The sequence below is a fragment of the Montipora capricornis genome, chromosome 2, assembly GCF_036669925.1.
Source record: "Montipora capricornis isolate CH-2021 chromosome 2, ASM3666992v2, whole genome shotgun sequence".
Taxonomy (NCBI): domain Eukaryota; kingdom Metazoa; phylum Cnidaria; class Anthozoa; order Scleractinia; family Acroporidae; genus Montipora; species Montipora capricornis.
In genome coordinates, this window is record NC_090884.1 from 22,197,586 (window position 1) to 22,220,085 (window position 22,500).

The following is a 22,500-nucleotide window of genomic DNA, read 5'->3' on the forward strand; positions in this document are numbered from 1 at the left end:
GGCCTGCAGGTATGTCACAATAGAGCGCAAGAAAAGTTACCATAATTTATGTACTCAATTGAATCATGGCCGAGACAGTTCTTAATTTTTTTTGAGCTGCGGGCGCGGCTATTGTTACGAACTGATTTAAATTAAAAGCCTCGAGAAAAACATGTCCATTTGTGTTAAGCTCCTCAATGATCAGCACAGTACATGAAAACAAGCAAAGAGGAGAGCAAAACAAAATAATAATAATAATAATAATAATAATAATAATAATGATAATAATAATTAATGATAATGATAATAATAATAATAATAATAATAATAATAATAAGGCTGCCAACACTGTTAAAATAGTGCTCAATACACGTAAGTGTAGAGCTAAATCGTAGAAAGGTGAGGCTAATGAAACCAACACATGATTCACTCTTACTCCGAGTTTCGTGCTTACGCACTCATCAGACAGTAAAACTTGAATATAGTCCCAGCAATAGTCCCAGCAAAGTCATTCATGTCTTGACTTTTATAAAAACACCTGCCATTTGTTATGTAACGAAGTTACATGAACTTTAATTGAAATAGAAACGAAGTAATAATAATAATAATAATAACAATCTTTATTAACAAATTCTCTAACAATCTTAAATTTACAACATATAATCTATTAAAATGCTAAAAGAGACATTCACAACAATTCTATCAATTACTATACATGAAGAATGGTGTTTGTCTCTTTTTTTTTTTTGCTGAAGACATTAAAATCTGAACAAATTCCAAATCTAATAATCTGATACGTCTAAAAGTCGCTAAAACTATCTAGAAAGCGAAAGGCGAATGTTCTTCACTGATGGCTTGGAGAATTGGCACGACCTCGACATCGCTACACACCATACTCAAAAGGTCGGCCTCGAGGTCTCTCAACTCGTTATGACGTTGGATTACAAAGCCCCCTCGTTTGCAAATCATTGCGTGGTCTATTGTGAAGTTTTCTCCACACGCACATACTGATGGAATATCATGGATGCCACAGATACACCAGACTATGAATATCAGGAGACTGAAACTACGGAGCTTCTTACCACAGATGCACCAGACCATGCAACAACATCTGATACCCAAGAAGAAACACCAACGTGAAGAGGAACCCAGAGTTTTCACTGCTGAAGAATTACAAGAAGAGATCAGCCCAGAACTGGAAGCCCTTTGCGACAGGATCCTAGAAATTATACAACTAGAACAGAGAATAGAATTACCATCACTGAAGTCATGCGAAAGAACGAAGCTGAAAGCAGAAGTTGGAAAAATCAATGAAGTCGTCAATGGATTCAGTCGCACAACATCACTGAACTGGATTCTTTAATGTATGCAGCTGCGCATGTTACTACAGAGAGAATGGAATGATAAAAGGGAGGAAAGGGAGAAGAACTGAAGGAGCCATTCTGGAAGAGAAAGATTAAGGGGAGTATAGAAACTTGGCGAAAATACCTGAGCAAGATTGAGGTAGTCCGAAGAGGAAACATGAGACTGAAACAAAGAGAGAGGGAAAGGTTGAACAGCAAATATCATCTTGAGGAAAGGGGCACTTTGTATGTCTCCGGCATGTTGAAACAGAAGATCAAGGCAGATGGAGTTAAGATCAAAAGATACGACGAGAGATGGCAACAGTTCCAACAGAACCACCTGTTTAGAACCAACCAGAAGCTGTTCTACAGAACACTAGATGGAAAGGAACGAGGAGAAACGGTGTTACCTGATCCCACAGAAGCAACCTCCTTCTGGAGCAAGATCTGGTCGGAGGAAGTCGGTCACAATGAGGGAGCATCTTGGCTAGAGGATGTAGAGGTGGAGCGCAGTACAACAGAGATGCAAGAAGATATCAGAATAACTGTGGAGGATATTAGAAATGGATGAGCAAGATGGCAAAGTGGAAGGCAGCCAGCCCTGATCTTGTTCAGGAGTTCTGGTTTACGAAACTGACAGGATTGCACTCTAGATTGCAAGAATGCTTGCACGACTGTATATGTCAAGGGAATGTACCAGAGTGGATGGTCAGGGGAGGAACAGTTTTGATACAAAAGGACACAGCGAAGGGTGCCCAGGCCAGCACCTACCGCCCTATTGCCTGCCTACCCATTATGTAGAAGCTCTTGACAGGAGTTATGGGAGAGAAGTTATACCACCACTTGGAAAGGAATGGACTGCTAACATGAACGGAAGGGGTGCAGGAAGCGATCCCGAGGAAGTAAAGATCAATTGCTTGTAGACAAGGCAATCCTGAAGAACTGCCGGAGAAGGTTGACAAACTTGTCAATGGCTTGGATAGACTGGCAAAGGACATGAAGCCCATTAACCATCTACTATTCATGGATGACCTGAAGCTGTACGGAGCTAGCAAAGATTAACTAGACTGACTTGTTCAAGTAGTAAGGATCTTCTCGCAAGACATTAAGATGTCTTTTGGGCTAGACACGTGTGCTGTCCTGGAAATGAGAAGGGGAAGACAAGTTGGCAGTAGCGGAATAGAACTACCCGACGACCAGCATATCGGGGAAATAGAGGAGGAAGGCTACAAATACCTTGGCATCTTACAGTTGGACCAGACTCTCAACACCAAGATGAAAGGCAAGATAACATCGGAGTATATCAGAAGAGTCAAGAAGTTGTGTAGATCAAAACTCAATGGAGAAAATGTGATCGATGGCATCAATACCTGGGCTGTAGGTGTAGTACGCTACAGTGCGGGGATTGTGGACTGGACAATGGAGGAGGTAGCCAACATGGATAGAAGAACTAGGAAGATCTTGGCAATGAATGGCTGTCTGCACACCAGGAGTAATGTTGCGAGGCTGTACCTGCCGAGAAAGGAAGGGGGAAGAGGACTGATTGGCATCGAGGAGTGTGTAAGAAGGGAGAGCAAATCCCTTCATGGCTACCTAAGAGAGATCACAGATGATCTAGCGAATGGTAAAATTGTAGATCTTCTTGGGTAGATGAGACTGGGCAGACGACCAAATAGAGTTAACAGATGACAATGAGTGCTTGATAAAATAATAATAATAATAATAATAATAATAATAATAATAATAATAATTTTATTTAAGTGTCAAGGGTTTAGCACAAGAGCACTAATTGCAGACACTAACGAAATTAACTCAAATCAAATCAAATCAAATGTTGATTTTGGAGGAGAGGGGAAAACCGGAGTAGTATCCAGAGAAAAACCTCTCGGAGCAGAGAAGAGAATTAAAAAAACACAACCCACGAATATGACGCCGAGTCTGGGATCGAATCCTGAGAAAAGTGCTGTAATCATCGACCCATAAAATTTCATGTTCAGACTAGGATACATTACACATACCAAAAAAAACTTTATTTATCCTTAAATTTGCTTGCCGTTTGCAAAGCTAAATTCTTAGAGACGCAAGTACAAACAATGTGATTATCGCTTCATACCTAATGTTTCAGAAGCCCTTGATATTGTTCTGTTTTTATTCAGGACTTGTGTTTCTAGTTTGGATCCTTATTGTGGGTGGAGCAATAACAAATGCACAATATTCGAAAACAAGGAAGGAAGGTATGGTATATCAGATTTATGACCTTGATCGATGATATTCATTGGGGGGTTCACCGTCATTATAAGGTTTCGCTGCCTACTTACTTATATGGTAACTCTTGCCGCTTCTCTAGATTTTTTTCAAACGACAAGAGCTCATCATAAGCGTCAAAAACTTTCAAATTTGTTTGTAAACACTGATGTTACATATTCGGGTATTCGGTTACAAACGAAGACCTGTCACATCGCAGGAACTGTTTACGTGAAGGAAGAAATTATGCTAGGGAGCGACTGCGCCGTATATTTTTCTTTTCTAAATTGAATTTATATGAAAAAGGTCTACAAGGCCCTAATGCAATAATTTTCCTATCCAGAAGGTAGAAAGGTCCCAGGCGCCAGGATATTACTTACTTCTTCGGGAAGCTGACTGTGCTGTCCCTGGTAGTACAAACGCTGGTCATATTTTCATTTGCTTGATAAGTACACTGGTTGAAAGCAAATATTATTGGGTAGAAATTTAAAAATTCCCTTCAATGAATAAATTTAAATGCTAAATGCGTGTTTTTTTTCCTTGACACAGCGAGTGGGCACAGGATATAATTCATGGCAACTTCACCAAAGTTTGTCCTGAAGGTGATTTTCAACTCTGAATTCCAGGCCAACTTCGTACATGAATGATACAGGTCAACTAGAGAGTATTGCGTAAGACGATTAAGAGCGCAAGCTTAATTTTACGTCCACCATATCCTTACTTTTCGATGGACCGGGCCCAAGAAATCAAATTGTCACTGTTTCCTTTTAACATAGATAAATTGAATCACCCCATAGTTTTCGTCTCACATATCAAGTTAGGTGTGACCCTTAGCTTGTCAGCTTACTCGCTGAACGCAATGCTTACCATATTACAGACTTAATGCGCTACTGAATACTAAATAATTTCATTGCCATTGGTACAGTATAAGTCACTTTTAAAAGTGAGAAAGCTGATTGATTGTACTGTGTTAGAACCTCCAACGTGTTCGCTGATTATGCTCAAGAAGCAAGTGGGAGGTACCTCTACGCTGGCTTGTCAAGTGGACCGTGGAATACCGCTTCCAAAAGTGACTAAATGGACGAGAGACTCCAAAGCTGTGACTTCCGCCAGTGCAGATTTCCAAATCAAAGCAGGAAAAGACCAATATCAAGGATTACTAGAAATATACAACTTTAACTTCAATCTTCTTGGTGTTTATGAGTGTTTCGTATCTAATAAAATGGGATCGTCCTCTTGCGCTGTGGACGTAAATGGTAAGTTGTGTACGACTGGAAGGGCGGGCGTGAACGTAAGTAAGTAAATAAGAACTTTATTATTGTGTAAAATCGCTAGGTTACGATGTAGTTGTCGCGTATGAAGTGTTGGTAGTCTCGCCCTTTGCAGGAGTTCCTCATACGTCGATTTCTTGTCACAATAAACAAGCCGAAGTGCTCGTTCTTGAATTCATTCTAGCTTTCTGGCATTAGAAGAACGACTGAAATGCCAGACAGTCTCACTCTGACAATATGTGAGGTAGTATAGCAAATTTAACAATATGTAATTTAGCAGCTGTCGGAATAAGGTTACGTAATCGCAGAAGAACACCAGTTTGACAGGAGACTTTTCTACAAACATTGTTTACATGTTTTTGTCCTCACTAACTCACTATCAAGCTGAATATTTGATATTTCGAAAATAGCCTATTTCAGTGTCATTAATAACGATTTGTAAATCCTTGTGATAATTCCTCGCGCTCAGACACATCACCTGATACTTAGAAAAATTTCCTTGAAAAAGATTGCTGTTGTACCACTCCGAGATGTTGTTTCCTCCCTCAGTTAAAATACTTTCCGCTTCGTTAGTTGTCTTCGCCACTTAAAACAGGTGGTGGTCGTCAGCGTACATAAAGAACCTGTTTTCATCAGTGGAGAAGTGTAGATCGTTTTGGAAAACATTTTAAAGAAGAGGCCCGAAGGCCGATCTCTGGGAACAACCTCTCGCCGTGGTCGTGTACCAACCACTTGTTGTATCTTGACTGACTCTGACTCTGTTCAGCGATTCATCTTAATATTGTCGATGCTTAGAGATAAAAAACGTTTCAACACAGTGCCTAGTAAAAAACGAATCAAGTCAATGTTTACGTCGTAATCAGAGTAAGTGTTCCTTGGCAAACGCTAAGCTACTGGAGCGGTTTTCAATTGAGTGTCGAAAGTAATTAGCGAATTCCTTTGGTTTATGATTACTTCACTCAGTGATTGGTTCAAAGTTCTCGCGTTACTTTTTCAACCAATCAGAAGTGAAACCAAAACCAATCGTGGCTCGCGCGTGCACATTTTCCCGCGCTTTGTGTCGGCTACGTGTAATTACTTCGAGTTTTGATTGGTTTACCGGACTGTCTCCGCCCTTTTTGATTGGCCAAAGTAATTACTTTGGTTTTGGTTTTACGACACTCGATTGAAACTCGCTCTAAGATGTTTCTAATCTCTAATCTGTGTTTGCGTCATCGCGTAAAAACTAGTAGATTGGTAGTCGAATTGGCGGTTGTTAACTACTTCCTTGAGAAGAAGGAATCGGTTTGTATTACTGATGATGTAGTCTCAATTGTAACTTTTGAACAGAATTTAAATTGTAGGACGCAAGATATCTTTGTGAGCGTGACCGATCAGAATTGATGTTTCCGTCTACCCATGCATTCCAAATTATTTACAGACACCTCCTCGTTTGGATTTTAACTTGCATTCAGTGGATTATTGTAGTTAGAGGAAGTCGTTTCTTTTCGAAAAGGGAGTTTTTTCAACACGCTTTTTGAAGAAAGTCGGTTTTTGTCGTAAAAATAAAAGCCGAAGTTATGACCCCTACCAGTCGTAGCGTGGGACCACGTTTCGCCGTCCCGTTCTCTTTAACTGCAGCGCTTGATCCCAAGCCAGGCCAGTCGCAACAGTGACAAATAGCGCTGTGAATCAAGCAGAGTTCCAAGCAATTGCAGAGAACTTTCTAGAAGCGCGGGAAAATGTTTGCGCACAACTCGGAATTGGCCGGTTTTAACTTTGATTCGGTGGGGAAGGGATCACTATGCATGCGCATCCTATTTTTTAGGTTTTTAAACACTTGATTGAAATCGCTCTTTTTGGTTACATGCTTTCAGGTACATTACCAGTTCTGTCATCAGGTCTTGTGAAGATCAATGGTTCATCTTTGTTTGTTTGCAATGCCTCTGGTCTGCCTACTCCTCGTGTTGCTATACACAAGGTGATTGGTGGCACCACACACGTCGTCAACTCGCATCAAGTTTTAATCACCGCAGACTCTGGTCAACGCTCATACTATTGCACCGCACAAAATCAGTTCGGATCATCCTTTAGCAAGGCTGTCAATTTAGATGGTTGGTGGACATGGCATAATCCGAAAGATAGAAGTCATCCTCGCACTTATTTGCCAGTTGTCCCTTTTTGACCTCTGAAAAATTCATGTGGCTTCTAAGGGATTCGAACCCAACAAATTGACCTGGCGCGCAACTGTCGTCATAGCTTAATTATTGGTAGAGCATTGTACGGAGGTCATAGAATTTTGCAGGTGTCTATAACCTTAGGGACAATAGACCATTTTCGAAATATCACAGCTGGACTGGATCTAGCATGAAATGGAGGCTAATGCGGGCAAACTAATTTGCATTTGACAAGATTTGCCCGTATTAGCCTCCATTTCATGCTAGATCCAGTCCAGCCGTGAGAATTTGGAAATGGTCTATTGCTCAAATTGTCCAGATAAGTGCGTGGATCACATGTATCTTTTGTCTATAACCTGCACTTCATTCATTTTATTCATGGCATAATCCGCTGGTCAAAGCTCGCATGCGATTCGTTCTCCAGGGCTTTCAGGAATCCAGGCTGCAGAGAGCGGAGCGATTTGGGATCGTTTATCTTAACACATGTCTTCCGAGAATGTTTGTGCTCTTGAACTGTATTTTGATTTGGTTTTTTTTTGGAGGGGGAGGGGGATACGGTGGGGTTGAGGAGAATGAACAAAATCTTTGTTGCCCACCAGGAAACCCCCTTACGATTAAATGCACGACTTGTGGGGATATAATCACACGGCGATCAAGCTTGGATATCCCATAGTTCTTAGAGTACGCCTTTGATTTTCTTGGAAGTGTGGGTTTTTGCACTTTCAAAATGTTGTCTAGTCACTAACGTTTGTGATATTGTCTCTTGCATTTACCTATCTGAAAATTTTTTGCAAAAGCTACTCAAAACACCGGAAATGGCTCAGTTGCGGAAAATGAATTAACTAATTATCGTTAACTTCTAAATACTTAACACAATGAACATACTCAGATTATTCTGCATTTCCTTTTGCGTCGGTCTGTCTGGATTCTTTTAATGTAGAACACTTTCATTCTTCTTCCTGAAAAGTATCAGAGAGAAAGCATGGCAAAGAGAAAATAAGGGAGAAAAGAAAGAGTGTAGGAGCGTTGGCCGGGAGATGTGAATTTCACAAAAATCGAAAGACTGTTTCCCGAGACGTCCGCAACTATTAAGAATGACGTCATGCGTACTTTTTATTACATTCACAAGAAATTGTAGAATTTATTTACCACTCCGGGAGTTGGGGTAAGATGTACCAATTTCCTTGCTCCTGAAGCTCGTTTTTGTCAACCAACCGCAAGTCCACTCGGGACGCCATTTTGACTCATTCTTCTGACTTTGTGGAAACAGGACTTCTTGGAAAACAGACTTCAGTTTCGTGACATCTTAAAATAACTGAAATAAATATATCTCAAGGGCTAGACTTGGCGACTCCCTCTCTGTGTCCTTAATTTTCTCTTGGCATGGCTCACTGGGCTCATATTTTTGTTTCCTGTTCACCCACACCCATCCCACGGCTCTCTAATACTCTTCTCCCTTTGCATAGAAATGTTGTTGTAAAGATTTATGTAAGTGCATATCTTCTCGGCTTTTGCTTTTTGTCGATCGTCTTTATCGTTAACCTGTTGCTCGAGAGACTGCTGAGCGACCACTGTTCACGTTTGGACAAAAAAATAACTCAATGAGCCAGTTATATGTCATGAAACATAAAGATTTTAAAATAATTTATGTGGGTTTTAATTCTCAAGCTAACCCATACACCAACCATGTTTATCAAAGGTCTCATACCATGAAGCCCATGAAATTACCATGAAATTATTCCAAGTTTTCATAAATTATAATTTGTATGGAGGTGGTGCGGAATTGGTCGGAAGATTTGTCATTTTAGCCTTTGCGGGTGTTGTTTCCATAGCCGTTGTCTTTATTTCTTTTTTCATCAGATAAGCAAGTTAAAGCGGAATTAAGACTCACGAATGAAGAATGGAGCGCAGAGCTTTTGGATGAGAAGTCGGAAAAATACAAAACCCTGACGGATAAAGTCAGAAGCGCGGTATGTTTGCTAGTAGTGGTTTGCATGTTTTTGATCTCAACTATGTGTGCATATGTACATTTCGTCTTTTAGGTTGCCCTTTGTAAAGTTTAAGGCGTGGAGCTTTTTAGCTCTCCATTTTTTAAAGTGGAATTGTTGAGAAGGTACTCCTGAGAAGAAGCCTTATACGAAATTTCTCTGCGTCATCTTGTTCGTATTTATTTATTGGTACTTTAAACTATCGTCTATTATTCAATTCATGGACATCCCATTTTTACTATTTCTATCGCCTTGTGACTCAGGTGAGCGAGCTATATTCTGCAAACCAAGCCTTTATTGGATGTCAAGAGGATACCTTTAGGTATGGTAAATTTATTGTCATAATGTATCGCCTGAAAAATGTGGCAAGTGGTAGCAACCAAAAAGTTGTCGAGACGAGTATGTACAAGGAAGCTTATTGATGTAATTAGGTTAGAGGAGAAAGAAGAGAAAAATTGGCCAGTTTCCAACCTTGCGACCATCTCCACATGTTCAGCTTTGGTACATTAAGTTGCAGAAGATTACTGAACACAGCATACGCGTTAGTTTAAATCTAAGTGTCATTTATATTTGTATGAGGCGAAAATGTCACTGACTAAAAGTGACGTCTGTGAGGACTTCATCGATATCAGGAATAGTTTGGTGCAACCCTTGTTTCAATACAAAAATGTATTGTAGCGTAAATGTTTTAAGCTGCATTCAAATTTTCTTCGAATCAGAGTAGTATGGAACTACCGGTATGTCATATTGTCAACCTCAGTGGTTTCACTGGTATTCTTTAATACGTGTAATCGGCATTGTTTGCAAGTTTAGGAAGAGATAGCTATGATCAATTATTATAATTTCGCGATAGTCTATAATACACCTTATTCTAAAATGGCCACCATTTTATTATTCTTTTGTTTGTTTGCAAATTAGCCCTTAGCTTAAGAACGAGGCAACAAGGGCTAATCTGCAAGCAGACAAAAGATTACTAAAATGGCGCGCGTTGGATATGAGTTGGCTATAACCAGTCTCATATCCAACAAGCGCGAATGGAATAATTGTTTTATCAAATTCCTTAAAGTCCCACAAGTTGGAACTACGAAATACGAACGAAAAAAGCGAGAAATCCCGAGCTAAATCGAGAAAACTTGATGAAGATGCGATGTTGTGTACTTGTAATACCTTATGGTTAGACAGACGAAGGCTCATCGCAAAAGCATTTCTTGCCTTTTCGCGTACTATACTTCTAAACGTCGGAATTGATCCAAACTTTCCACAAAAAAAGGTTTTTTTCTTTTTCGGTTTTATGCAAAGAGAATTTTCGCTTTCCGGCAAAAAAAAAAAATTAGTTTAGCAACGCTTAACGCAATCATTTACCATATAAGGTCAAACTAAGGTATATGAGCTGATAACCGAGATTGAGTGAACCAATCAGAGCACGCGAAATGCATTATCCGAGGTTGAGAATTTAATAAGGTGTATTATTAAATTCTCAACCTCGGATAATGGAATTCTCGTGCTCTGATTGGTTCACTCAATCTCGGTTATCAGCTCATATACCTCAGTTTGACCTTATATGGTAAATGATTGCGCTTTTTAAAAACGTTTACGCCAGAAAGCGAAATTTCTTTCGGTATAAAGCAAAAGAAAAACGTTTTTGTGGAAAGTTTGGATCACTTTCGAAGCTTAGAGATACGCGAAAAGGTAAGAAATGTTTTTGTGATGAGCCGGCGTCTGTCTGACCACGAGGTATTACACAACATCACATCTTCATCAACTTTTTTCGATTTCGCTAGGATTTTCTCGCATTTTTCGCTCGTATTTCGTACTTCTAAACTTTTGGAGTTTAGGGAATCTAATAAAACAATTATTCCATTCGCGCTTGTTGGATATGAGACTGGTTATAGCCAACTCGGCGCTACGCGCCCCGTTGGCTATTTACCATCTCATATCCAACGCGCGCTCATGGAATAATTGTTAATTATTTCTCATCATGGTAATCAAAAATGTTGACTTGCGAATATACAATTTTTCGAATTTCCTCCGTTCTTAATTTGTTTTTGTTCTTTATTCACAGTAAAGGGAGTGTAATTTGTAAACTGACGCTAATCTTTGCTGCTTATCCAACAAGCACAAACGCTAAGCTGTTGGGAGACTTGCAAGAGGAAGTATCCACTGGTAAAGTGGGATATTTCACGGTGGATATGTCTCATCCACTTTATGTCGAGCCCACAAATGGTAAGATCATTTATTGCATGGCAATCTATAACACTTTCAAAACCCCAAAACAGAAATGCAACTGGATAGAATAATGTAAAACAGAAGACCATTCATTTGTCATATTCGAGGACAAATGGTGGACCACTTAAATTCGCGGGACAGACTGACCTAAAAAAGGGCAGGCAATGAATTGTGATTTTTTTGTTAAGTATCAAGAGAGAGGTTTTTTATAAATTTCAGAAGAGTCTTTGCAAATTTAGCATAAAGATGAAGTAAATGTTAAAAGGCCGTAAATGTTAAAGTGCCCGTGTCACCATTTTTTTTCTTTTCACATTCAAAAGTCCACATTAAAATATGAACTTCTGCGAAAAAATTTTTGGATTTGAACAAAACGCGAATTTCTTATGATTTTTTCAATCCTACTTTTGTTTGGTACACCCCTTCCGCTGATCGAGAAAGTACGGGCTCATCATGTGACGTAGTTTCAGGAACGCTTGTTCGCGTGCCTCCCGTGTTTACTATATACGAAAGAGGTTATCGAAGTTGTGTTCATCAAATACAAACGAACTAAGTGATGTCCTCTATAGAGAGTGCTTCCGACACAGAAAGCGACCAATATAGCAGCGTAAACGAAGACTATCAAATCGAAGTTGAAGCGAATGATTGCGTTTTGGAACTGGAAGAGTCGCCCACAAGAGCTACCGGTAATTCGCTTGAACCTTATGCGGATGAACCCTTAGCGGACGAGGAATGGCTTGCTAACTATAGGAAAGAGATTGAGGAGAAAGATCAGCTAGAAAATGAGTTGAAACGACGCTTGGAAAATTCTGTTCGTGTGGAAGACTGGTAAGCTAACTTCTATTATTAGAATTGGTTGTTGTTGTCTTTATATCAACTGGTGTGTGAAGGACTAACCGCATGCGAATTACTTCACTTTTAGGTGTACATGTGGTAATTGTAGCCGCGAACCTTTGATAAACATTAGCGAATGCTACTGCTGTAAAGAAATTGAAGGCTGCTGTGAGGCGCTTACAAGTGAAATTGTTCTGGAAGACCTCGAAGAAGGACAAGAGCTGCGCTGTATAACCGAACATCCGGGATTTGGGCCAGTTTGCCTAGAAAAGTGGAGCCTTCGATTAGCGAGTGGCAAATACCGAACCAAGGGGAAGCAAGCCTACAAAAAAACTGGTTCTGAGGAAAGGTGCGGTGGATTTTTCCTTTACAGTTTTCACTTCTTAGCTTGTTAGAGGTCTTGAACCATTTCAGATGTCTGATTCAAAGTGGTAACCAATATTATAACAAATTGTAACAAATACGGATTTGAATGTTGTCGAGGCACAATCCATAATTTCCTTGTAGTGTTTTTTGGTCGTTGTTGTTATTTATTTACTATTATAATACAAATTTAAGATGGGACCCTGCACACACTCTGATTGGTCCAGAACCTGTGTGTTATCAGTGAGTATAATAACAAAGAAAAAGTGTGTTTTATTATTTTTCGCAACATAACCTCTACATCATAAAGCAAATAAAGAGGCCTAATCCATGTATTACACTGTGATAAAACACTCCATACATTTGGAAACACTCAAAATGTAGAAAATACTCCCCACCAGCTCATGTGTTCTACATTTCCCACATGTTCTCAACTGCCATTGCATTTTATATCACAGTGTAATACTAGCTTAGGCCTCTTTATTTGTTAATTACTAAGACCGCTGACCACTTGCCAGTAGTATTGGAAAATAGTAAATAAGTAATAAATATCATCCTAAAATGGTGCTTTATTATTATTTTTTGGTCTCTCCTCTTCTAGGTATCTCCGAGCAATAGCCTATAGGGAATTTATCAGGCTTGTGTATGGCTACTTGGGCAAGAAAAGAATTCCCCTTCCAGCTTGTGCATATTCTGCTATTAGAAAGACATTTAAAAGTGACGAGGACAAGGAGTCGGCTGGTTTCGAACTAGGAGAGTTTGACTGATAGTTTTGTAGAGTAGACTAAAGTCAAGTTTTATATTGAACACTTATTTTTTAGAAGTTATTATCATTACTCTTGTAACTTTAGTAACATTTGCATATTCCGTGTTTCCAACATGTGCACATTTTCTCCCACTGCGATAAGATGAATCATTGGGTTAAAAAAAACTGAAAGTAAATCACAATATACTGATTCAAAAATTCAAAAATTTGCCAAGCATTGAGTGATTTGGAAAACAGACACTCAGCATATGAGGCATTAGGATTTCTATCTTCTATTTCTTGGACAGTCAGTCACAGATTTGTGACCTCTCATTGGGTTTCTGCAGGCAGAACATAGTGGACGTGCTCTTGTTGGTTGCTCTGTCCTTTCATTGGTCACTTGATCTGACACTGCAATAATAAAGCAAATACTTGTTTTTTCATTCTTTGAATATTGTAAACAAATTCCACCGAAAGAGAATGTTTTTCCTGTTGTAATTAGAATTTACTCCTACTCTTAAACTTTCAGGGCTATTTAACAAAATAAAACATTTTGTGTGTATAAGATTATACATTTATCACAACTTTTCAATAATGCATTTGGCACATAACAAGATTATCATGGATGTGAAGTGAAAGTCTAAACACAAAGTTTCCATGGCAGCATGTACCTGCTGCAGTGGGAGGGACATCCTTTGAAACCATGCTTGAGCGTTCTTTCTGTTTCCTTATGGCCTCCTCCCGGGGTTGCTTATCGAGCATGGTGTTCATGGGGGGTGGAACCATAGTTTGCAATTCATTGCACGTTTCCCGAAGTTGCTGCTTGCTTAGGGCCAGAAAAAACTGGAAAAGTTCACCAACATAATCTGGAAATTGTTAACAACAATTAGCACACAGTGTAGCTATTTCAGTCAGTCTACAGATGCTTGCTTGGGGTTTGGGACGAGCATTAACAGTGAATGACTTCTGTGTTTTTTCCTACAATTGCAGCATCGATCAATCACAAGACATCATGCGGTAACATGTTAGAATTCATAAATACCAAAGTTCTGTTCAATTTTCCTATTTCTGACAGTTCCTTCCCCATTCTTAAACTTCGGGTAGGTTACTTTGACTGAGACACTGTCATCTTGGTTTACTTTGTCTTCTCTGTGAAGGTTGTAGTTGAAATGCAGGGCAGCCAAAATGTGCCTACAAGACATAAACAATACAACTGATGAAAATATGACCAAACATGTACACTGTACCTTTGCTACTAAGGGGTTTGTTGGGATAAAAATCATGTACCACCGTCGATAAACCACTACAGCATAACCATTATTAAAGATAATTTTTTTTCTCACACCTGCAGTACATTCCAAGATAGGAATAAGCAATTATCTTTGGTGCAAACTGGTTCAACACCGAGTGGAAGCCTTCCAGACAATCAGTTTGTGCACTTGGGGAAGCTTGAATGATGCCCTTTTTCAGACTGTCAGAAGTGAGGGCCTTCTTTACTTTATCGTACACTGTATGCTCTGAAATAATAATACTGGTACTTATTACCTAATAATCATAAATACATGTCATAAACATTAACCAGTTAGGTTTACTGTGGCAAAATTTAATATTGGCTAATACTTGTTTGAAGTGTTCATTTATGTGTTTGCAAGTTGATAAAATTTACAATATTTCTGCAAAATTAATGGAATTTAGGCAAGGAATTTTGAGAAAAAAGTCATATCAAATAGCAAGAGAAATAAACAATACCTGGGTCAATCCATTTGCGATCAGGGATGTCTCCATGTGCACACTTGTTAAAAAGTGGGTCATCCAAGTTAGTGTGCCTATTAATGATATGGCTAAGGAATGACTTAAACTTAGCCCAGATGACCTTTCCATTCCCATCTAGTGTGGATGTTGCACTCCAGTACAAGTGCCTCTCACAGGGCTTAACCCATGGCTGTAGTTCTTCATTCCCCTTTTCTTTTGTTAGTTTGTTAAGTAATTTGGTGATCTCTGTCAAAATTAAAAGAAATATGAGCAACATCAATACATACCATAAGGAAGCATAATCTAATTGCAGCTTGCCCTTTAGGATTGGATTGAAATGAGGATTTGCCCAATGGACATAGAGTATTTCCTGTGTAAAATGTGTGGGAGGTTCAAATAGATCACTGCAGATACTATGGAAACTACGATTGTAAAACATTGCAATAAGTGATAAAAGTAGTTGAGACAGTTAAACATAAGTTAGAACAACTTTCAATTCTCCCAGTATTGAATTTTTCTATATTCTTATTCAAATGATTGAGATTGTATTCTACATTGTCCATGAAGAAAGCAACTTAGTCTAACATTTTGGGGGAAATGTGAGTGGAGGGGGGTTATCAGTTAATTGCAAGAGCTAGAGACAAAATTTGCCAATAGTACAAAGAGCTGTGAAGTGTCTCCGCCCTTTTCTTGCTTAATAAAATACAAAGACAACAATGCAGATAATATTCAACAGAATAATAATTATTAATGATCATACTCTTTTTAAGATGCCAGAGATCAAAGTAATGCGTTATATGTGATAAAACATTCTTCATGTGACTTGCTATTTGGGTATGCCTGTCGGAAATAAAGGCTGCAATTACAATGCCAAATCCCACCAGAAAGTCCATGCATTTTTGGAAGCCCATAAACTCCATGGCAGGGGAGCTTCCAGCTTGATTTCTCTGACAACAAAAATAGAAAAAGGGTAAGTTCAGAACTGAACATGCATTCTAAAACAGTATTAGGAAAGGTTTAAAATTTAAGACAAAAGGGGCTTATGGTAGTAATAGCAAAATAAAACACTAGGATACAAGAATGATCCAGTCTCATTCGAAAGAATCTTGCTCTAACAATAGTTTTGTTTACAATATATCCTGCATTTATGCCACCACATATCATGCACCAATGGTATAAGATTCATTACACACAGAGCTATTGTTCCATCTCAAGTAGGCGTCAGTCTGTACATTGTGTTGTTCCAGAAAATATCCATACCCCTCCCACTAAAGATTTTTTAGCTTGAACCCCCCACCCCTCTAGAAATTCCATTTTTATGTCACACTTTCCTTCAAAAAATTGAGCTTTTGAAACCTCCCTCACCCTTGGAATTTCCATTAACCTTCCTTGGGGTGGGTATGGATATTTTCTGGAACTACACATTCTACCCTTTGAAATGTTCAAGTTGATATAATCATATGCATGTGTATTTCTATAAGCACAATAAAACATGATAGTCATAACTTATTAGCATACCTGTATAAGTGCAAAATGGATGATGCTTGGTAATGTGCAACAGAAGATTGTGTATGCACAATACTTGGCACAATGACCCATGCTGTCATGGCGCCCATCACCTGACAGTGTTATTCCTCCCATATCTTTCAGACGAGACAACAGGTTTGTTTGATACCTCTTCCAAAACAAGTGCACAGTAGGAATCAGCATATTCTAAAACAATAATCAACGAATTACGTATTCAGTCGTGTGATATAAAATTTTCATAGTCTTTTTGGATAAAGAAGTGCACTTATGTCTAGGATTGAACACAAGTATTGTTGAATTAGTTCTTCATATTTGGCAGGGTTATTTGACATTTTCAGATTGCCTCAGGTTTGACAGAATTGTGTGTATTTGGGTGACTTTTTACCAAGAAGGACACATGTAATGCTTATCATAAGGAATTTAAGTCTCATTCATGCTCACCCCTGGATTTATCTAAGAAAGTGAAAACAACATTTGGAAAATATTTCTTTCATGGTGAAAAATTCCCTTCTACATTGTATGAATTACTTGGTAAGAGAGCACTAAACAGGTTGTAGCCTAATGGCTTCTTTAAACTGGCTCCAGCTGGTACGATACCTGACCGTTTACAGATTGCTCAAAATAAGGGTTTTTTTTCTTTCACAATGATCATTTACCCTTTGGTGTCGGAAGAATGTGCTGAGTGAAGTGCAAGCCAGACCCATGTGCAAGAAGATCTGTCTAACTTTTGTAAAAGATCCACCAGCAAAAAGCACGGCCATAGATATTAGGAAGTTACCAGCAAGTATCTTAGTGCCTGGCATAAAAGGCTGACTGGTCCAAATGAACTCCTTTCTGCAACTGGAATTGGTACAGACCGTTTTAATCACTATCCCAGTTCCAGTCTGCTCTGCTGTTATCTCAGGCTTCCTTCCTGTGCGACAGAAATGGCAGAACTGAAAGAGCAGAAGCAGTTTTGACAAGAACACTATGTACTTAGGCTCTGTTCTGATGTCGTGATAGGAACTTGATAGGGGGATCCTGCCAACCAAAAAAAAAATGCAAACCAGGAAGAAAGTTAATCTGATGATTGTTCATTACTCATCATTTGCACTATACATTTCCTTAATACATGTACACATGAATGTTTCTCCAATAATATTATTGCTTATCCAGTTTCTAATGTTTGTGTGTACCTCTTGCTTTTCATTTGTGTCTCCTCATCCTCTGTTTCGCTATCCTCTGCACTCTCACTGGAAAGCCCTTCTTGGTATCCACAAGAAAAGTCAGGTTCTTCTTCGATGGTGTCAGCGTCATCGTCCTCATCCTCATCCTCATCCTGGTCACTGCCAAGGAAGTCCTCGTCAATTTCCGACTCCTGATCCTGCTCTTCTTCTCTAGCCATTTCCCACTTGAGGGCTTGAAGCTCATGTGTCAGTCGGTCAACTGGGAATAAAAATAGTTTTGTTATTAATTTCAAGACATTACAAAAATTTAAAATTCCTCTCAAGCATTTAGAAGTGTCATTCTTACAAACCTTTACGCTTGAGCTGCCTTTTTTGGCCTTTACAGTTTTTGAGGGCCTCTCTTGCACCATTCAACTGCCTCTTCAAAACTTCATTCTCTCGATGGATACTGTTTACTTTTAATAGGTCATCAGCAAGGGCCTGCGTGGATGTCCCCTATGTTAGAAAAGTTTGGAATAATTAGCAACCTTGGTTGTTAAACTGACATTTCTTTCAACTAAGTATAACATTTTTAGTGAAATGCATACAGCACTGTACCATTTGCATGCTAGCATCAGACTGTAGTCCTAAATCAACACCAGCACCCTCAGTCATCTGTGTAACATCTTCCTGCAAAATAATAATTAAATGGCTATAATGTAACATCCAAAAAGTTTTTATTAGTTTTTTTTGCTGTTGTAGTTATCTAACCTACAGACTGGTGGCTAAACTACAGAATACAAGGCCACTTATTTATATCTCATTGAATAACAAAAGTGCCTATTGTTTTGTACTTCAATCTTCAAAGGATTTTGACACATGTAAAACAAGTGGAACGAAGTGGCCCTGCATTCTGTAATAATTGCTCCCTGAGCTATTATAATAAATTAAAATACATTACTTAGATAATGAAATGTAGACAAAATAAACTTTAAAATATATTACAACTAATTTATATGTCAAATAACAATATATGAGGGCATAATGCTCATCGCACAGTGTAAGATTTCACATCAAGAGCTTTACCTCGTAAGTGCTACATGTAGCACTGGAGTCCACTGCATTTGGGGAAACTGGAGTATCTACTGGTAGGTCACACTGTAAAACATATGTGAAAAGCATTTTCATTAAAACATATGTTGTCCTCGCTGTTATTTCTGCAAAATTATGATCACGGTTTTTGGTATACATCAACAACTATCTTACTTCTTGACTACTTGACGGTATCACGTCGGAAGATGACAGCGATGTCGAATGCGCCGAAACTGAAGTTTCATGATCAGCCTCCGTGTCTAATGTCTTTAACCGAGCCTTGGCAGATCTCACTAACTGCGAAAGGAAATGCATAAGCAGCAGTACTAAACCAGAACAATAAACCACACATTTTTTTCCAAAAGTGGCTTTTAAGGAGAACTTCTTATTCGACAATGGACACTCGCAACACGTGGAGATAAATATTTCACACAATTACAATAAAACTCACCATTCGTCTTCCTCGCTTGGAAGGGGCTTCTTCCACTTCTGTACCAGCGTGAATCGAAGGGTACACACAAATCCCAATTTCGTCAGACTTCAACGATCGTTTCATTTTCGAGTCCAAACGAAACTGAAAATCTTCCTCTTTGAAGTGCATCGAGCACAATGAAGACGTTTTCCCGGGCACCCAGTTCTTCCTCTTCGAAAGGACGAAGTCGATCCATTTTTTCCTTCGTCTCTGTGCAATGGGGTTTTCAGAGTTCAGAAAAGGAAATCTGTGCATACTAATTCCTTTTGTGTGGTCTGCTGTGTTGTCGCATCGTGCAGCAACACATCTTTCGGGCATTCTTGACCTTTTACTCGATAAACTCTCGGTCAAAAACCTCTCAAGTCTTCTCAAGCCTGTATACTTCTGAGGTCAAGTGTTCCTTAACCTACGTCACAAGTCCTCTATGACCGTGAGAAGACTAATACGAGTGGTGTGCCAAAATGGCGGTCAATTTCAGCGTTTTTAAATAATCATAAAAAATTTGCGTTTTGTTCAAATCGAAGATTTTTTTCGCAGAAGCTCGTATTTTAATGTGGACTTTTGAATGAGAAAATAAAAAAAATGGTGACATGGGCACTTTAAGCGGAGGCAAGCGTGGTCGAGTGGCTAGGGCGTTGGGTTTGCATGCGGCTGCTCCGGGTTCAAATCCCGTTCTAACCTCTGGCTTGGATTTGTTTCCGGTTGTCCCGGATTCAACTCTACCACGCTTTGTAAATAGCCAACTGGTTGCCTCCTGCCAGTTGGGGTTCTTAATAATGTTTCTGTTAACTTTGAATTGTTTCTTTCACATTGTTAAAAGTGGGGTGCCTGTAAACTAGCTTGATAGCTAAGTGCACTTCCACTATAAACAAAGCATTTACATTTTTTTATTTTATTTTACCGTCATTCCCACGGTAAAACATCCGTTTTACGTAAAGGCGATGCTAATTCTCTCTGTTGGGCTGCATGCTTCTTGTACAACACGCGCTTCTCAGTTACTGCACTTACTGCTTTAACTTAGTGTTTCTTTTGGGTGCTGTGGTTGTTCCTAAAGCTGCGAGCTGAAGCAAGGACGACCGCTACGGCAACAAACACACCAAAAATCTGTGTATTTGTTGAGCAATCACAACAGGTCCGTTTTACATTTTCATCATACATTTTTTTCCGGCGTCCCCTGCAAAACGGCAAAGATGAGTGACCAGTTGAAGTTTCGGGAAAACGTCAGCACTTGATGGTAAATGTTTCATCTTGTCTCCTTACTTGAGGGTTGTTCATGCCAGCTCTTTACTGGTTAACGAGCGCTTTTTTCATATTACTAAAACGAGGGTTTGCTGGAATAGTCGCGGAATGATCAAAATGATGCGGATTTATGTTTTGAGATGACGTTCTCTTTGCTGTTGTTGTCGTCCTTACTTAAATTGCTCAGTGTGTTTCTAGGGTTTGCCATCTTCTTGGCGAGGTTTCTTCCTTGATGGGGTTCAGAGGGCACAATTTTCGACAGTCAGAAAAAGACGTCCATTTTTCCGACTCAGTTTGCACGACTAAATATTAAGATCAGGGAAAGCTTTAGCAGGAGTTACGCGTTAACGGAGTTTTATTACAACAAAACAATGTGAAAGTAACAAAGAAACGTTCAAAAGTTCATTTGATTAACAGTTATGGTCCTTCTTTAGTGGGTGCGAATGTTCTTTGTCCAGGTTACTTCGGAACCCAGCCTTCGATCGCATTTATTATAAGAGGCGATCGTGGACAGAAATCGTGAAATTTCCCAAATGGTGATTTGCAATCATCTTCCAGGAACATAGATAACGATGATGAAATATGAAAATGCTGAACAACAAACGTGTATCTGTAGCCTGCGCCATCCATTATGGCGGCGATAACGTAACTGTGTAAACTTACCGATTGGGACATAGATATTACTGTGTTCTTTTGTGCGAGCATGATATGAGTAATGATAACTGTTCGAGGGAGTCTATTCTATCAGGGTGGTCAGCTCGCCTGACGCAATCCTACTTAACTCTTGATGCCTTTTTTACGGAGGATTGCGCGGTGATTCAAAGTGGATAGTGACCATGCTTGTTGCTCAGAAACAGCTCTTCATTTATTTTCTTTTTATCTATGTCACGCAGCTTCCATCCATCTCTTGCGCGTTAATGTTGTGTTTTGTCATTTCTCTCCTTGCTTTGCTAGATTACTCTCGTTCAGCTGAAAAATCGATGTTGTTGTTGACCACGTTCCGTTGGAATAGTTCGCTGATAGTGTTTTCTTACGATACCAAACTGCATGCATAAGTTTGAGAGGGCAACAGATTTCTCCCATTTCAAATCTGCCCTCTGCCCGTTTTCTAAGCACTGACTGTAATATGCGAATACATTGGTTTCAGAACAACCAACAACCCAGCCGGTTTTTAGTACTGTTCAGGTGACAAGCAATAGTTCCCCAACTACTCCTCAAATTCAAGGTAATTCGAGCACCGCACGAGCTATGGAAGTTGCGTGTGAAACTGTATTTTATTTTATTTTCATTTTGTTTTTGGCCTTGTGTTCGGACAACGCGGCAACCAGAAGATTGAGTTGAGTTAACGACATCTCCGTCTTCTGGCCTTGTAGCTTCTTGCAAGTCGTTGAGGCCTATGGAAAGGAAATTAAGACCCTTCTTGGGTTTGCTTAGGAGTCTGTTTGCCTTTCGCTGTGGAAGGCTAGTAAGTAGTTTACTTGCACACTTTGCCACGCCCTTCAAAAAGAACCCTTTTAAAAATGGCTACAGGTAGTAAAAGAAAAATGAGGGACAAATGAAACGGGTGACGAGAAAGAAAATGGAGCGCAAATCTTGTTTAGAAAACGTAAAAAGAGAGAGGAATGATGGAGAAATTATAAATTATTTGCACCATTTAATTCAGTTCCCGTGTTTTCGGCGAAAGGAAGACGTTAAGAAATGCAACCTTTTAAAGTGGGACAACTGAGATGAAATAATTTAGATGTGCTAGTGCATTTCCTGGTATCGTAATTTGAAGCATTTCACATCTATGATAGCCATTTTAGAGAAGGTTTTCTTTGTTGTGATGTGATGCGTTGTAGGTCAGCAAATCAGCAGTTGCTTTAACGTACTAGTTTTTAAGGCTAATTGCTGAATCGATAGTGAATTTGAATATTATTTAACTCCCCTAATTAACGATATCTAACTTAACAACCTAACCTACTTTGCTTTTTTTCCTGCCGAGAAAAAGCACCTGGGACAACGTACTGTGTTTCCATGAACCTCTTTGCCAATATGACTTCTAGTCTGTAAAGCTAACAACGTCATTTTCTTTCAGAATCCCCTTCGTCACAACAAACTCAAGGTAGGTCATGGCGTGTGTACATC

The 22,500-nt window shown here is 39.2% G+C and overlaps 2 protein-coding genes across 4 annotated transcripts in view; one reads left to right on the forward strand and one right to left on the reverse strand.

Moving 5' to 3' along the window:
• LOC138039092 (semaphorin-1A-like) overlaps positions 1 to 22,500 on the forward strand; it is a 75,814-nt gene that overhangs the window by 46,021 nt on the left and 7,293 nt on the right. The window contains exons 18-27 of one of the 3 annotated variants that reach the window (XR_011130362.1): positions 1 to 9; positions 3,479 to 3,556; positions 4,116 to 4,168; positions 4,541 to 4,822; positions 6,694 to 6,930; positions 8,854 to 8,963; positions 9,245 to 9,303; positions 11,044 to 12,032; positions 12,127 to 12,387; positions 13,003 to 13,716. The exon at positions 1 to 9 is cut by the window's left edge and continues 68 nt beyond it. Coding sequence is in view for 2 of the 3 variants with exons in the window: in XM_068885264.1 (XP_068741365.1) it covers positions 1 to 9; positions 3,479 to 3,556; positions 4,116 to 4,168; positions 4,541 to 4,822; positions 6,694 to 6,930; positions 8,854 to 8,963; positions 9,245 to 9,303; positions 11,044 to 11,204; positions 21,521 to 21,598; positions 22,451 to 22,477 (1,094 nt within the window). In the remaining variant the exon portion in view is untranslated. Of the gene's footprint in view, positions 10 to 3,478; positions 3,557 to 4,115; positions 4,169 to 4,540; positions 4,823 to 6,693; positions 6,931 to 8,853; positions 8,964 to 9,244; positions 9,304 to 11,043; positions 12,033 to 12,126; positions 12,388 to 13,002; positions 13,717 to 21,520; positions 21,599 to 22,450; positions 22,478 to 22,500 lie in introns of those variants that run through there. The other 2 variants (XM_068885264.1, XM_068885265.1) reach the window with 2 other exon arrangements.
• On the reverse strand, positions 13,097 to 21,505 carry LOC138039093 (uncharacterized). The gene is made up of 14 exons (XM_068885266.1): positions 19,114 to 21,505; positions 18,837 to 18,959; positions 18,657 to 18,728; positions 18,189 to 18,260; positions 17,942 to 18,086; positions 17,601 to 17,850; positions 17,082 to 17,445; positions 16,417 to 16,611; positions 15,659 to 15,845; positions 14,896 to 15,144; positions 14,492 to 14,663; positions 14,189 to 14,337; positions 13,818 to 14,012; positions 13,097 to 13,557 (listed from the first exon to the last, which is right to left on the reverse strand). The coding sequence occupies exons 1-14, from the start codon at positions 19,450 to 19,452 to the stop codon at positions 13,433 to 13,435; spliced, it is 2,637 nt and encodes an 878-aa protein (XP_068741367.1). The 5' UTR covers positions 19,453 to 21,505; the 3' UTR covers positions 13,097 to 13,432.